We start from the raw sequence: 16,271 nt of genomic DNA, 5'->3' as shown, positions 1-16,271 counted from the left end.
ACATGCTTAAATAATTGTTCGTGACTTGCTTTACGCATTTCTCAAAAACTACAGCTCCTCAGCAAAATAATATTTTAAGGGAAGCTTTCTACCATCAACTTCAAACTGTGTGAGTTTAATGTAAAACTGTGTGAGTTTAATGTAAATCTATGGACATTGTGTTTTTTGTGTCAAAGAAAGTACCCACACCCTTTAAAGATGCTATGTCAGATTTTTGGCCCCAAACATTAAAAAACAGATTTTTTGAGTGAATGGTATTTCAAAGAGTATCACCCGCTCTAACGAAAAAAACTTTTACTTTTAATGGTCAGGAACCATGGCAAAAATGTTAAAACGTTTCTTATAAAACACGTAAGAATTGGTCACGTGATATATTGTCGGGATCCCGACAAAAACTAATTTTGAGCACTTTATTTCACTGCTACTAATAATTGGCGGACTTTTTCGAGCAATGGCTCAACTGAAAGCTTGTAACTTTCTCGACCCCCATCAAAAAATACCTAATCAAATTGTTGGGGTCAAATCGGCCAAAAATCTTTAAATGTAGTTATATTTTTATATCAAAGGTACACAATGCCGTTAAACTTGGTATCCAGGTAAATTTGCAATTTGAAACCTTGTTTTTTACTCAATAATTGACCCAAACGAAAGCCATGAAATAAGACAAATTACACACATTTTATTTATTACTTAAACAATATTTTATTGATTTTAATAAGTTTAACCCCAGGTTTATTTTTGACTGCAATTTTTTATTTTCATGCTGTTTTTATGCCGTTTTCTTCATAAAATATTTCTGGAAAAAAACAACAAGATAAGGTACAAAAATAACCCAAAATGTCACAAAATTTGGCAACTCCAGAAACATTAGAAGGTGTTTCTAGTTTTTTTTTCAAAACCCTTGAGGTTGTGTGCTAGTAATCGACAGTTCAGAAGTATACAAATTACATTTGATAAAGAATGGTTAACAAAGACTTGAAGTGTACAAATAACATAAACGCATTTAATAAACACATGATAAAAACGACATTTAAAGGCAGTGGACAATATTATTGGTAATTACTCAAAATAATTATTATCATAAAACCTCACTTGATTACGAGTACTGGGGAGAGGTTGGTAATATAAAACATTGTGAGAAACGGCTCCCTCTGAAGTGACGTAGTTTTCGAGAAAGAAGTAATTTTCGTCGAATTTGATTTCGAGATCTCAGATTTAGAATGTGAGGTCTCGAAATCAAGCATCTGAAAGCACACAAGTTCGTGTGACCAAGGTGCGACATGGGTGTTTTTTCTTTCATTAATATCTCGCAGTTTCGACGACCGATTGAATAATTTTTTATGTTGAGATACACCAACTGTGCAGACTTGTCTTTGACAATATACCAATAGTGTCCAGTGTCTTTAAACAATTAGTTTTAAAAGCATTTCCGCAAAAAAACAAACATCCATGATGAATTTGAAAGCAATCTAGTCGCGAAATGCAATCTAGGCGCGAAATGCTCCAACCGCCATTGAAATTACCAAGACGGGGATACTGGACGCCAGACCACTTACACCACTATTATCATTCGATTCGAGATTATTGACGCAGCCCTGCCATACTGGTGCCACCTGTTGTGGGAAGCCGCTGGCCGGCCTGAAGTTTCTGTCATCAAATTGGTAGTAGCTGCCATCATCGGTGAAGAAATATGTGCGTGAGTTTTCCGGATTTTGGAAAGCCGCTCCCACTTGGTTACCAGGGATGTTCCATAAACTGAGCGGGCGCGGGTACCCAGTATCTACCCTGCCGCGTCTGAAGCGATAGTACTCATCACCTGCAGAATACCAATCAAAGATCAGATTTGATTCGGTGAGTTTCTATGGTCGTTTGACTCAAAATTGTATTATCATTGTTGTTTACTCGAAAATTGCATAAAATACAGAATCACTACAACAACAACAACAACAACAACAGTTTTGCTACATGAACAATAAACATGTTTTACAGAACTACACAACAAGCTAAATAGCAACTATACCACTTGTCCGGAATGAAGGCTTTGATAACAAGGAGCTCGTGAAGAAAAGATGAGACATGGGGGTAAATTGGGTAAGGACTGGAAATGGAGTGGGGAGATGGAACAGCAGAGAATTAGGAGCAGAGTTAACCCAGTTCAAGCTGGCCAGGGACAACAATAGCGTTTTTAAACACTGTGACCCAAAAGTCACCCAATCCAAGTGTTGATCGCGTGAAACAAAACAAATTATTTTGCACATAAAGGTTTGCAGTATAACATCATGTAATGATTCTCTTAAAACCATTGGACACTTTCGGAACAGAACAAAATAAAAGTTCACAGATTTACAAATAACTTACAGGGTTTACAAAAGGTAATGGTGAAAGACTTCCCTTGAAATATTATTCCATGAAATGCTTTACTTTTTGAGAAAACATTAAAACAATTATCAATTCTCGATATCGAGAATTACGGATTTATGTTAAACACATGTCATGACACGGCGAAACGTGCGGAAACAAGGGTGGGTTTTCCCGTTATTTTCTCCCGACTCCGATGACCGATTGGGCCTAAATTTTCACCGGTTTGTTATTTCATCAGTTGTGATACACGAAGTGTGGGCCTTTGGACAATACTGTTTACCGAAAGTGTCCAATGGCTTTAAGACAAAAAAACGTGGTTCTGAAAAAGACCGTTTGTTTCAACTCGACGTTTAGTTCAGTATGTTCCGATCGTCTTCTGGGGAAAGCTGAGTATACCGCAGATGCGGAATAGCTTGGTGATGCACGAAGGTGGGAAATGGAGCTCTGTGTGGTACATGGTACAACGGGATCCTATGGTGGCCCTGAAGGGACATCGCACATCGCAAATATTTGCAAAGATACTTGCGATATTTGCGATGTGCGATGTCCCTTCAGGGCCACCATAGGATCCTATATACTTAGGATCATGCAGTAGTGTCTCGCCCCGCCTTCCACCTCTTGGGACCGCGGTTCGAATCCTACCGGGGGCACTATGTGGATTGGGTTTGTCAATCCCAAATAGACTTTCCCGAAACGATTCCTTCCACTTCTAAGACTGAAAGATTCTCCATTGTCTTCCCACCTTGTCTAGATGCTTAAAACGCATAGATGTAGATGTAGTGTGTGGTGATAGTGTGCTCACTAGTCCAAGGATACCGAGTAGGATCCAGTTGTTATCATTACATGGTGTTACCGCAAAATAACCCTTACTGTATCGTATTTCCACCATACATTTCCAGTTTCAAATCCTACTTAGTTTTCTTACTAACCTTTTACGAAGTAAATTACGTTGTTTCCACTCCATACAAAGGCTGCGTCCAAGTTGTTTGGTACACCGGGCAAGTCTCGGTTGATTGCTCTTGGATAGCCATTGTCCAGCACCTCATTGGTGTACTGCCAATACTGGGAACCCTATACAAATGCAAGCATCAGGATGTTTGCTTTTAAAAGGGTTCAAATATCATAATTCACGTTCCAATTAAGTTTAGTAAATCATAAAAGTTGTGATGAATGTAGGGATACCAAGTGCGCCCTCAGTGTTGAACTTATATAAAGTTAACTTTTTTCTATAGCTTCGTTTTCTTGAAAGAGCAACTTGATTTAGGTCCAGATTTCTCTCTTTATTTTATAGGGAGCATGGCTCTGCTATTCATTTGGAAGGGATACGCTCATAGGGCCACTTGTGAGTATTGTTTTTGTGTTGAAAGCCTCAGTTTATCCAAATTATTATGATTTCTAGGCTATTTTGATCGGATTATTTGTAGACCATGTGTGTATTGCCAGGCAGCATCGCGTGTGCGGCGTGTTAGCTAGCCCTGTTTGCTGACCTTTTTGTGACCTTTCTTTGACCATGCCTAGACACTGCTTTGAATGTGTAACTGTGTATTATAATATGTCATTGCGACTTTTGCATTGTATGCATATTTTGTGATGTGGGTTAAAGGAATTAAACCCATACATGAGAAGTTTTATTCGAATAGACGTGTTTAGCATTGGATAATTGATTGTATTTTGGCGAATGCTCGTCCTTTATTCATTAGAGGACCGGGGTCAATTTCACAAAGAGTTAGGACTAGTCCTAACTTAGGACTAGCTCTAGGAGACATACGAATTGCATTGATAGTCCTAAGTTAGGACGAGTAACTGGTCCTAACTCGAGACAAGACTTGTCCTAACTCTTTGTGAAATCCACCCCGGCTCTCCTTCTCGTGTCTCTACATTAACAAAAAAGAAAGACACCATAATAAGGATCACCTTACCTTGAAGAAGTACGTTTTTTTATTTGTGCTGAATAAAGCAGCATCTATATTGTCAGGTAGACCAGCAAAAACTTCTCCGATTGGTTTCGGGAAACCAGCGGCAATCCTGTTCATTCTAGACTCTTGTTTCCAAACCCTGCTTCCTATAGATCAGACCATAATAAATAACAAGAAGTCTTTAGTAAGTTCTGACAATGACTGAGTTTTGTTTTTTCTTCCTCTTCACCATTACAATCAACACCTACCCCACTTATAGACAGTGTATCGGGCGGGTCTTGGGCCAATGCGCGTGCACAAGTTTAGAAAGTTGATACGTCACACATAAGCGGCGGCCATCTTGAAACCCGCCAAAAAGTGACCCGTTTAATGCACGTGCGTATGCGAAAATGTGATGCAGTTTGTGAATATGGGAAAGGGATCATTGGTTCAACAACAAGTTTTCATTGAAGCTTGTTTATGTCCAGAAATTATCTAATGATTTCAGCAAGTTATAACAGCACTTCCGGAGCTTCGTACAGTGAATTAAAATACCTTCAAAAATGTAGGTGTGTCCGGCGTCCGTTGAAGTAATTGCGTCTAATCTCCCTGTGCAAGTAACGTCCGTCGGGGCCATCGTAACCTCTGGCATGCCCGAGGTTTCTCCTACGAAAGAGAAAGTATACGTTTATAAATCATCAATCCTCTTAAAAGGCAGTGGACACTTTTGGTAATTACTCAAAATAATTGGAAACAAAAAACAACTTGGTAGAGCAATAGAGAGCTGTTGAGTGGCTCAGAGTGGAATGGGAGGAATATTATCGCAAGGTAAAATTTGGACTGTTCCATTTCACGAGGCGAAGCCGAGTGAAATGGAACAGTCCAAATTTTACCGAGCGATAACATTCCTTCCATTCCACGAATTAAAGCCACTCAATATTTGTTTTATATAACTGACATATAGGTCCTTGTCATTTAAGGTATTTTAAAAGTATATCATTATGAAAAATCACACAAATTACTGACAACCCAAAATCATATAGCGCCGCGTAGCGGCAACAATGCACAAATCGGATCACAACCTTTCGCACAGGTGCTCCTTTGTTTTAGCAGCGACGCGGCGGCGCTGTACTGCTCAAAAACATTGGGTACAAGGATGATCCTAACTGTTGAATGGGAAATGCTATTTCCCATGGGCGAATAGGTCTTTCTGATCGCCGGTGCGGATAGGAGTAATAGTGAATGTCACGTGAAGTAAGTTCCACCAATCAAATGACAAGGATCTGTATGTCAGTTATATAATATTAATTATTAACGGCTCCCTCTGAAGTAACGTAGTTTTTAAGAAAGAAGTAATTTTCCACGCAATTGATTTCGAGACGTCAGAATTAGATTTTTTAAAGCATACAACTTTGTGTTTACAAGGGTGTTTTCTTCAATTATTGTCTCGCAACTTCGACGACCAATCGAATTTTCACAGGTTTGTTATTTTTTGCATAGAAATATTATGTTCAGATACACCAAGTGAGAAGACTGGTTTTTGACATTATTACCAAAAGTGTCCGGTGTCTTTGTAGGCACTGGACACCCAAAATACCAGTATTCTCACTTTGGTGTATTTCAACATAATTAATCAAATAATAAACCTTTGAAAAATTAGACTCAATTGGTCATCAAAGTAGCTAGAGAATAATAAAGGAAAAGACACCCTAATTGTTGCACAAATTTGTTTGCTTTCAGATGTCTAAAAAGGCTAAAGGCCTGAAGTCACTGGATGACGTCAACTTTAGGGAATACGGCTTTTTATTTCCTCCAATAAGTATCAAGATATAAACCACAATGGGTGCGTTCGTTTAGCTTCCCTGTGTCGAACCCGGTGTGGTGGTTTCAGTCTTCCGCCGTGTTCAGTTTTCCGGGTGACGTAGTCGGACATATCATCACGTTGTTCGAACGGTTTTAGCTTTCCGGCGTGTTCAGTTTTCCGGGTGACCTGTCAGATACCGCCGCGAGTACCCTGGCGAGTACTGTAGTTCTCTCAGCAGTGACCCCAAATTGTTTATACATGTATTACGATTCTTTTCTGTGTATTATAGTCACATAATCTCTTGCCCCACTCTTTACATGTATTATGGGTACAACTTTAGGCAGGTCACACTCTGCTTGCATATAAAACAACTCATACGATCCACGCGTTTGCCGCTAGTTGTACTCGACTCGTGGACGCCGCCATGACAGCTACGGGAGGGTAACGGACGACTCAATACGGCACTAAAAATGGACTACTCTCGCTTGCCGTGCGCAGGCATCGCATGACGTAATGCTACCGTATTTGGTCATTCGGAAAACTGAACACAGCGGAAAGTTGAAACCGCCACACCGGTGTGTGGCGGTTTTTTCCCAGGACGAACGTGCGTAATTATCTGCACACGTTCGTCCTGGAAAAAGAAAATAACACACACCGGGGTCGACCCAGGGAAGCTAATCGAACGCACCCAATATTATTGACAAAAAGGGGTTCAAGGAGACGGTCGTTTTAGAAAAGAAACCTAAATTCTTGTTTTCTAGAATATGATTGCTGGCACGAGACTCTGTCCCCTGAAGTCTCTGTCCGTGACGTTACGGAGAATGATAGCACCAGCCTAAGTTTCCCATATGGGGGGACTCGGCAGAATCCGGGGACTGTTTTCCATTTTGACACCGGTCACAATCTGTGCTAATTCCAGTCTACAGCGTTGTGAAATGGGTTCTTGCCCTTCGGCCAAATCGCCAGTTATTCCCATTATTAGTGATTTATGACTACATCTACATTACTCGTATCTTACCATACAGATATTTAATGCCAGCAACGTCGTCAGGGTGGAGTTTGAAGCCCGGATCGTACCCACGGTAGAAGGGCGCCATCACCGCTGCATCAACGTCGGAATGGCCGAGACCCAAGCTGTGACCAAACTCGTGGGCAGCTACTTGAAAAAGATTGGTTCCTGTACAGAAAAAAAAAATGCAGATTACAGAACATGGATTGATTAATGTTTCACTTCGTGTGGCCATTTCGTTTGCCACTGATGACTGTCCTATCACACTTCTATGCAGTTCCAACTATAGTTGGGCAACCCCTGTCACACTATCATGCCAAGTCCGAGCTATAGTTTGGCAATCCCTGTCACACTACCCGGCCCAGTTCCAACTTTAGTTTGGCAATCCCTGTCACACTACCCGGCCCAGTCCCAACTATATTTGGGCAATCCCAGTCACACTTCTATGCAGTCCCAACTATAGTTTGGCAATCCCTGTCACACTACCCGGCCCAGTCCCAACTATAGTTTGGCAATCCCTGTCACACTATCATGCCAAGTCCGAGCTATAGTTTGGCAATCCCTGTCACACTACCCGGCCCAGTTCCAACTTTAGTTTGGCAATCCCTGTCACACTACCCGGCCCAGTCCCAACTATATTTGGGCAATCCCAGTCACACTTCTATGCAGTCCCAACTATAGTTTGGCAATCCCTGTCACACTACCCGGCCCAGTCCCAACTATATTTGGGCAATCCCAGTCACACTTCTATGCAGTCCCAACTATAGTTTGGCAATCCCTGTCACACTACCCGGCCCAGTCCCAACTATAGTTTGGCAATCCCTGTCACACTACCCGGCCCAGTCCCAACTATATTTGGGCAATCCCAGTCACACTTCTATGCAGTCCCAACTATAGTTTGGCAATCCCTGTCACACTACCCGGCCCAGTCCCAACTATAGTTTGGCAATCCCTGTCACACTACCCGGCCCAGTCCCAACTATATTTGGGCAATCCCAGTCACACTTCTATGCAGTCCCAACTATAGTTTGGCAATCCCTGTCACACTACCCGGCCCAGTCCCAACTATATTTGGGCAATCCCAGTCACACTTCTATGCAGTCCCAACTATAGTTTGGCAATCCCTGTCACACTACCCGGCCCAGTCCCAACTATATTTGGGCAATCCCAGTCACACTTCTATGCAGTCCCAGCTATAGTTTGGCAATCCCTGTCACACTACCCGGCCCAGTCCCAACTATATTTGGGCAATCCCAGTCACACTTCTATGCAGTCCCAACTATAGTTTGGCAATCCCTGTCACACTACCCGGCCCAGTCCCAACTATATTTGGGCAATCCCAGTCACACTTCTATGCAGTCCCAACTATAGTTTGGCAATCCCTGTCACACTACCCGGCCCAGTCCCAACTATAGTTTGGCAATCCCTGTCACACCATCATGCCAAGTCCGAGCTATAGTTTGGCAATCCCTGTCACACTATCATGCCAAGTCCCAACTATACTTTTACTGTTTCAGCCCTAGGGAAGTTGGTGGCATTGGCCCCTGGACAAAATAATTGTAGCCCACACCTTGAAGTGGTCTTCAGGCCTTGTGTTTCTAGCGACTTGCATATTTCTTTTCAATAAAAACTATTAATGGGGTAAATTTTCTTGGGTAATTAGCAAAAAATTCAAAACGGCTGACCCGACGAACAATGAAAAGAAAACTCAAGTTTTCTTGTCCGAAAACATGTTTGATTGGTTTTCAAGAAGCTGAGGAGACTAAAAGTATTTGTTGAGTAATTTTTGATATCAGCATTTTTTGCTTTGGGAGTTTTAGTGTGGTGCACCCATAGAGCTTTATATATCGCTCTATAGGTGCATCCCATGAGGGGAGAAAGAGTATCAAAACGCCCTCTCGTGAATCTTTCTTGACGCTCACCTGTACCAATGGTCCATAATTCATCCTCGTCAAAGTGGGCATCTCCATCGAGAGGTGCCCTTCCTCCATTTGAGGGAAAGTACGCGTGCGCAAGGACGTTGCCTTGGCCATCGAAGTTGTTATTATCACCGTGGTCACCCCTGACGAACGTAATGATGATGTCGGCGGGTGCACTGCCACTCACACGTGTGAATGTGAGTGGTGTCTCCGCAGCCCAGATCTGAAAACAGTTAGTGACGTTATAGTGTGATTCATTGAAGGATTCAAAAACAATTGGTTAACTTGGTACTCAGACCTTTTTTTTTTGACCGACTGCTAAAGATTTATGCAATCATACTAAGCTCTACAACGCCCGATATATAGCAGAGGTTGGTCACAATTAATGTTCCCATTAACAACACTCTTTCCCCACCTGAACAGAAGGACCCCACCCTAAAAGGAAGATAAAACAGATATATTAGTTCGTGAGATTCCCAACACACAATGACGATACAAGCGTATAGTTTTTTCCCTTTTTTGTTTCCAACGGAGCGCCCATTGGCGCAATATTGTATACAATAGTTCATTTTAACCATAAAACCCTACGAGAATCTCCCGGGGACAATAATCTCCTGCCACACACGCAGTTCATTTGATATCTTCAAAAACTTTGGTAAGCAAAAACTCAGTCATAAGGGAGGGTGGGGGCTTAGTGTTCTAAATTAAATATCAGTGGTTTCATTAGTTTGCGCCAAAGGTCCGGCTCCGGCTTACACATTTAGGCCGTGTCCGAATTAGCGGCTACAGCTGCGGCTACGGCTAGATTTCTGCGTCATCATGCGTTGAAGTATATCAAAAATAGACGTCCTTATCAATACACTAATAGCAAAAGTCAAAGCCGTCATCTCGATTACGGCCTTAAATCTCTTAGTGCGTTTGTAATTGTGCACATTGGAGTCAGGATTCCAAACGGAGCCAAAGCCAAAGCCAAAGCCCTACATTTGTACCTGCAGAGCGGTTTGCATGGTGCTATCTACGTCATCGACAGGGAGATCAGGAGTACGGCTGTCGATGCGGTAGGTCAGAGCTGTTCTTGGCCATTTATACACATTGCCATTTACCCCGGCGGTGTAGCGTCTTTTCCGCAGTGTATTTTGCTGGTCGATGACGTCCACCACTCCGCAACGTGGCATGTTCATCATCATCATCGTGTCAGCATCCAGCTCACCTTCAAAAACAATAGTCCAATAATATTAGCACTTGCTTCTCCATGCGACCCTCAATTATTTAAGACATTAAGACATAAGAAAACTTTATTGATCTTCAAAAGAAGAAATTGTTGCTCACACAAGTAAAACAAAACAAAAACAAAAACACCAAAATGAAAATGTAACAACAGGCAGAAACAAAAATAGCACATACACGCACAAGGATTTAAGAATAAAACATATGTACGCCGACAGGCCATATGTCTATACAACAATATAAAAATATAGAGAATAATTTATGTTAAAAATATGCAATTTAAGTGATAAATTACTTCTTTCTCTCTCAAAAACTAACGGTTACTTCAGCAGAGGGAGACGTTTCTCACAATATTTTATACTATCAACAGTTCTCCGTTGATCGTTTTATACTACCATTTTTTTGGAAGTGATTACCGACAGTGTCTACTGCCTTTGAAGCCAGTGGGCACTTTCGGTAAACAGTATCGTGCAAGGCCCACACTTCGTGTATCACAACTTTTATATAAAATAACAAACCTGTGAAAATTAAGGCTCAATCGGTCATCGGAGTCGGGAGAAAATAACGGGAAAACCCACCCTTGTTTCGGGCGAGTTGGTATATGAAAAGCGTTTGAAACCATTTGTTTTGAAATGCATATGGTTAGAAAGATGTTGAAAGTAGAATATAATGATCCACACAATGCCTCGAAATTGCACGGTTTTCCTTATACGCAGTGAACTAACACTGCACACCAATTTGAGGAGTCAAATTTTGGACTCCAGAAATTGGAGAAATGGTTCTATCTGAAGTAACAAAGTTTCTAAGTAAGCTGTATTTTTTTCACTGAAATAATAAGCTGAAGCCTTTTATTATGCATATGAAATCACACTAAAGTTGTGCAACAAGGGACTGTTTTACTTTCATTATTCTTTTGAAACTTTGATGACCTAATATGAGTCAAATTACTAAAGGTGTCCTGCCGTCGATTTCACCAAACTCTTCCTAACTAAGGATTAATCTTTGGACTTGGGACGAGTTCAGTTCCGTATCCAAATACGTAGGACGCATTGAACCCATCCTAAGTTAGGACGGATTACTCGTCCTAACTCGAGTTAGGATTAATCCTAGAGTTTCGTGAAATCGGCCGCAGTGCCTTTAATTATAATTATTTTAGTTAAATACATTACTATAAAACAAAACTAAACGATCGCGTAATACTAAGTAGATCCATAATGCATTGCAGTCACATGACCTCGCCATGTGACCACTACGGAAACCTGGTGCCATTTAAACCTTGGTGAGCTTGAATATAAGCTTCCGGTTTCACTTTGTAAATGAGAACAGTAGTCATCTTATGGTAAAATAGTCACGTATTTCCGATTGTAAGCTTTTGGGTGCACAGGGAGAGTTTGAGCACATTATAAATGTTTTGCAGCCCCCAGTTTCTAAATTAGACAGATTTGAGAGCCCCCAAGTGTCAGTGTAAAAATATTGCCCAATAATTGTGACCGAACATGATATTTTGGGCCCTAAAAAAATTGTTCTAGTTGCTGAGAGGTGAAGGAACTTTTTTCGAGATTGATGCTCGGACGTTTGGGAAAATTTCAATGGTTTGGGGTTGTTTTGGCTTGGAGGGAGAATAACTTGACTGGCCAAGGGGCTCTCCATACTACATTGAGCAGAGGATTAAAATTCAAGAGTCAATGCATAATGTTCCCTTTAAAAAACATTAAAAAGCTGTGAGACTTTCTTAGTATTTTTCGTGTATTGTAATAATAAGAAGGCATTTTCGTTCCCCAGGTACGCACCAGACTAACTGCACATTAGTAAAAAGTTGTAAATTGGGAGAGTTGGGATATGGGAAAACCACTTGGGTGCCGCATGGTTCCTGAACGCCATTTTTCGTCCAAACAGCAACACAAAAGCTGAACGCCATTTTCGCTCCAAGTAGCAGCAGTATTTCCTTTTTTTTTATTACTGAAAATGACGTCATTTTACGCTCCAAGTATGCAGCAATAATGGGTGCGTTCGTTGAGCTCCCCTGGGTCTACCCCGGTGTGTTGCGGGGTTTTTTTTCAGGACGAACGTGGGTAATTATCTGCACACGTTCGTCCTGGAAAAAAAAAACTCCGCACACCGGGGTCGACCCAGGGAAGCTAAACATACGCACCCAATATGTGCTGCTTTATGGACCGAAAATGACGTTCAGCAACCACGTTGCAAAAGAAAACTGGTTGCAACTTTTCAATTCACAACCCTACAAAGGGCTTGCGTAGTAGGCACGTGTGAGGAAACTATACAGGGTCCCATAAACAAATTACATCAGTCAAATTATTCTAGCGAATGGTAAGCAGGAAGATGCGCCCATTTGTAGACACCCGGTGCCAAATTGGCACCGAAAAACGTTTTCCGGCCCTTTCGTCCTTGTAACTATCTTCCATTGCCATTCTTTGCCAACCTCCGTTTAGTAAAAGTAAAGTTCACTCAGAGCTGTGGGCGAGTTCTGAACTTTAAAAACATGCATCGTATAGGTGACCACATGTTTCGTTCTGTTGTAAAACACGTATAGACATTAACCATGGTGTGCAGCCATCTTTAATATCTCTCATTAATATCAATGTTACCAAACCGAGGCTGGAAGAACAATATAGTCTGGTTCCTATTTGCAAAACGATTATTAGTATTCATTATTGTTTTCCGATACGAGGTACATGACCAAGAAGGAGGCAGCATGATAAAGGTCTAGTGTTCAAAGTGTAACCCAATGTTTTATATTACACCGACTGTGAGAGAACCATCAGAGTGCTAGACTTGACTCAAGTCCCAATCCCGTGCCATCGCCAGAAAACTATTGTTTTGTGATACTCTGCATATTCCAACCTGTTCCCCAACCTGTTTCTCGGGACCACATTTTGACGGCGAGCACGCACTGCTATATGCTGCTTGTTTGTAGTGATAGTTGGCGCGAAATGCTTAGGGACCTCTCACACGAGAACGGGACTTGAATCCAGTCTATCAGAGTGCTGCCTCGCACGACCTTAGTGATCCGGTTTATGGGGTACTGCTATTGTTAAAAAAATCCCTTCAAGTTGACCAAATCATTCTCTTGTGGGGTACATTGATTCATTGTCTAATGAATTTGCAAATGGCACCCCGGCTTCGGCTCGGGTGCCTTCCCCCCCCCCCCCCCCTCGGGTGTACAAATCGCCATTGACCCCGTCACAGCGTGCAGCAATATTGTATAATGTACACATACCTGTCATTGTGATATTCGCCATAAACTGGAACTGTTTCATCGCGTCCATAATCTTACTATCATCATCATCTACCATGTACCCGTACTTTTTGAGATAAGCCTAAAAACCAAAGATAATGATAATATAATAAATATTATTTCAAATAAAATTCTCGCACTTTTGAAAATCATGTTGTTTGAAGCTTTTTCTAGGCCAAACTTAAAAAGGTTTTTTTTCAGAGCCAACACTTCTCACAGAAGAGAATGTAAACATGGTTGTACCTGTTCATTAACTATTCTCGTACAAAATAAAGCCATTGCAATCTGAGAGAAAGGACCACCCTTGCGGGAGTGTTTACTTTCCGTCCGTAATATACAATCATTTTTAACTTGAACAGTGATTTTCATGTATATTTGGGGAAAATGGGAAGAAGAACAAATTTAAATTTAATTACTATAAAAAAAATGCGGGAAAATTGATATTGTAATAAGCCTATAGTTGCATCTCAAGGGAAGCCGTAAAACTAACCAAGTGAATAAAATAATTATAATGAACATTTCAACGAGTGCGAGTTTTTCATCAACTTCACAAGCTTGCATATAGGCTCATGAAAGAGGTTACTTTGCATTCATACAATTTCTCTTAACTTTAAAACACTATAAACACTAGGTATATACCGAAATTGAAATTACCTTTGCTTTGTTCATAGTGTCTACGTCTGAGTGAACCACCGTGACGACGCAGACCAGCAGCGCCGATAAAAGCAGCATCTTCCCCGTCATGTTTCAGCCCGTTTCACGCAACCGCGGTTTCTCGGCGGTGTTTTCGTTCAAAGTAAAACTTTGTCTAAAGCTGTCCAGCAGCGACTATTTGACTTCAAACCCACGGTGGGTCTCCCTTATATTGAGTTCCAATGAACTTGCTTGGTCACGATTTGAAACAAAACTTATAGTCTTGCACCACCGACCAACGCAATGGACTTCCTCTGCTTGTGGTGATTGGATCACAAACAATGAGTTGTATATAACTCACGCTATTCGCATTACCAAATTTGGACAACAGTTATTTAGACAGTAATGTGTTGACCTTGTACTTGACACTTTTTACCATTGGATTGGTGGTTGTACACGAAGCAATGATTTGACAAATTAATAGAAGAATTATTTAATATTATTCACAAGTTTTTAAAATGTAAATTGCACATCGCGCCTGCGCACTAAAACTATATAGATTATCGCGCCTTTTTTTACGTGACGCAGTTTTTATAAGCATTTTAAACTATGCACATACAGTAGATACAGTATTATTTCTGATGGACACAAACAGAACAAAAATGGGCCTAACTTGGCCCTTGTCACACGGGGCAATTTACTGGCAACTAGGTTGCCGGCAATTTTTTTCTGGCAACGTCGAGGCAACTTCTGTTGCCGCAACTTTGATGACACACGCGGCAATTTTGAAGCCACGCGTACGTAATCAAATTGCCCGCAATTCGAAAGCGGGCAATCAAAACGATGTATGAGAATATATATAATCCCTTAAATAATCCATGAGGATGAACGCTTTGGTCTTATAATAAGCTTGAAATGAGCAAGACCTTCAAGCGAGTTTAACATCAGAATTTTTGTTATGTTAGTAAGGCCGTGTCCAAATGGACCGTTCCGGCTTTCCACTAAGCTCCGCCCACCGCGCACGTGAGCGAGACACGTGTACGAGCACTCCCAATGACATTCTGCACGATTCTGCCGCGCGTGTCAAACATACGCGCACGCATGACCGAGTTTGTCCGACCACAAGCATTGCTGTGATTGGTCAAATGGGTGAACGCGCACAATTTGATTGATAGGCCGGATCGGTCCATTGGCGACCTTGGCTACAGCTACGGCTAGGGCGTGCGCGTCTGCCTATTCTTCAACACTGGCAGACGCGCTGATCTAGCCGTAGCTGTAGCCAAAGTCGCCAATTCGGACACAGCATAATAACAAAATATGGGTCACAATGTGGGAAAACCATTGCGCGTAACCGCACCAAACATGTACATGTACAAGTACACGTTTTATTTCCGTATCAAATTCAAAGAAGTTACAAAGTATGTTTTCCACATATCGGTCATTCGACACATATAAAAGAAAAACAAAAGCAAACCTAGACCTACATTCACTTTCGGTGCTTCCTCGAAACTTAGATACAAAGGGACTAACCATAAGACCTACTTCGGGTTACACATCGCACCGCCGACAATACGTTTCTTTTGTCTTTAATAGGGAAGGGAAACAAAAAGCAATTGCTTCTCCTTTTTCTTACATATTAATGTCACTTATTATCTATTTATTTTTTTAATAACCAGAGAAAGTCTTCATTTGTACAAGTTTTTAGACTAGTGTACGTTTAACCATGGAGGTAGCTGAGCAATGTTATCACACTTTGTATGGGATGATGTTGACATGGCAGGCCTATGAGTTGAATTGGCTGTCGAAAGTGTGCACTAATACAGTTTTTAAAGGGGTATTGGATAAGGGAATAAATAATAGAGTAGGCGACGAGTTCTTAAACGGCCTTTTAAAACCGGCAGGGTCGTGGCCGTGTGGTAAAGGCTCGTAAAGGTTAATAGCATGAATCATGTTTGGACCGATCTCCTGACGAGAACTACAGTCATAAAACCCCAGATTCCATCAGTATCTACGTCACTTCATCAGTAGCGGAATCGGGTGGGGGTGATGGCAAGGGTATTTGGGTTGGGGGAGGGTGGTTTTGGAGAGGGGGATCTCTTTATATACATGGTGAGCACTACAGGAGTGCATCATTTGGTTTGGGGACAGTACCTCAGAATGACTGATT

The 16,271-nt window shown here is 41.5% G+C and overlaps 1 protein-coding gene across 1 annotated transcript; it reads right to left on the bottom strand.

The window, feature by feature from the left end:
* Positions 1-694: 694 nt before the first annotated feature.
* On the bottom strand, positions 695-14,610 carry LOC139952942 (stromelysin-1-like). Its single transcript, XM_071952278.1, has 9 exons — positions 14,126-14,610; positions 13,454-13,553; positions 9,978-10,198; positions 8,992-9,211; positions 7,079-7,237; positions 4,812-4,922; positions 4,281-4,423; positions 3,291-3,432; positions 695-1,816 (listed from the first exon to the last, which is right to left on the bottom strand). The coding sequence occupies exons 1-9, from the start codon at positions 14,213-14,215 to the stop codon at positions 1,488-1,490; spliced, it is 1,515 nt and encodes a 504-aa protein (XP_071808379.1). The 5' UTR covers positions 14,216-14,610; the 3' UTR covers positions 695-1,487.
* Positions 14,611-16,271: the final 1,661 nt, after the last annotated feature.

The sequence above is a fragment of the Asterias amurensis genome, chromosome 21, assembly GCF_032118995.1.
Source record: "Asterias amurensis chromosome 21, ASM3211899v1".
In the NCBI taxonomy this organism is placed as follows: Eukaryota; Metazoa; Echinodermata; class Asteroidea; order Forcipulatida; family Asteriidae; genus Asterias; species Asterias amurensis.
Note: the sequence above shows the minus strand (reverse complement) of the source record. Positions and strands in the feature narration are given on the sequence as shown.

What these genes read in the sequence shown, in the direction of transcription:
- LOC139952942 (XM_071952278.1), bottom strand. Translation starts at nt 14,215, where the DNA reads ATGACGGGGAAGATGCTGCTTTTATCGGCGCTGCTGGTCTGCGTCGTC. An exon ending in CCATGCAAACCGCTCTGCAG is followed by an intron (nt 9,212 to 9,977) that starts GTACAAATGTAG and finishes AACTGTTTTCAG; the next exon opens with ATCTGGGCTGCGGAGACACC. An exon ending in ATTATGGACCATTGGTACAG is followed by an intron (nt 7,238 to 8,991) that starts GTGAGCGTCAAG and finishes TTTTCTGTACAG; the next exon opens with GAACCAATCTTTTTCAAGTA.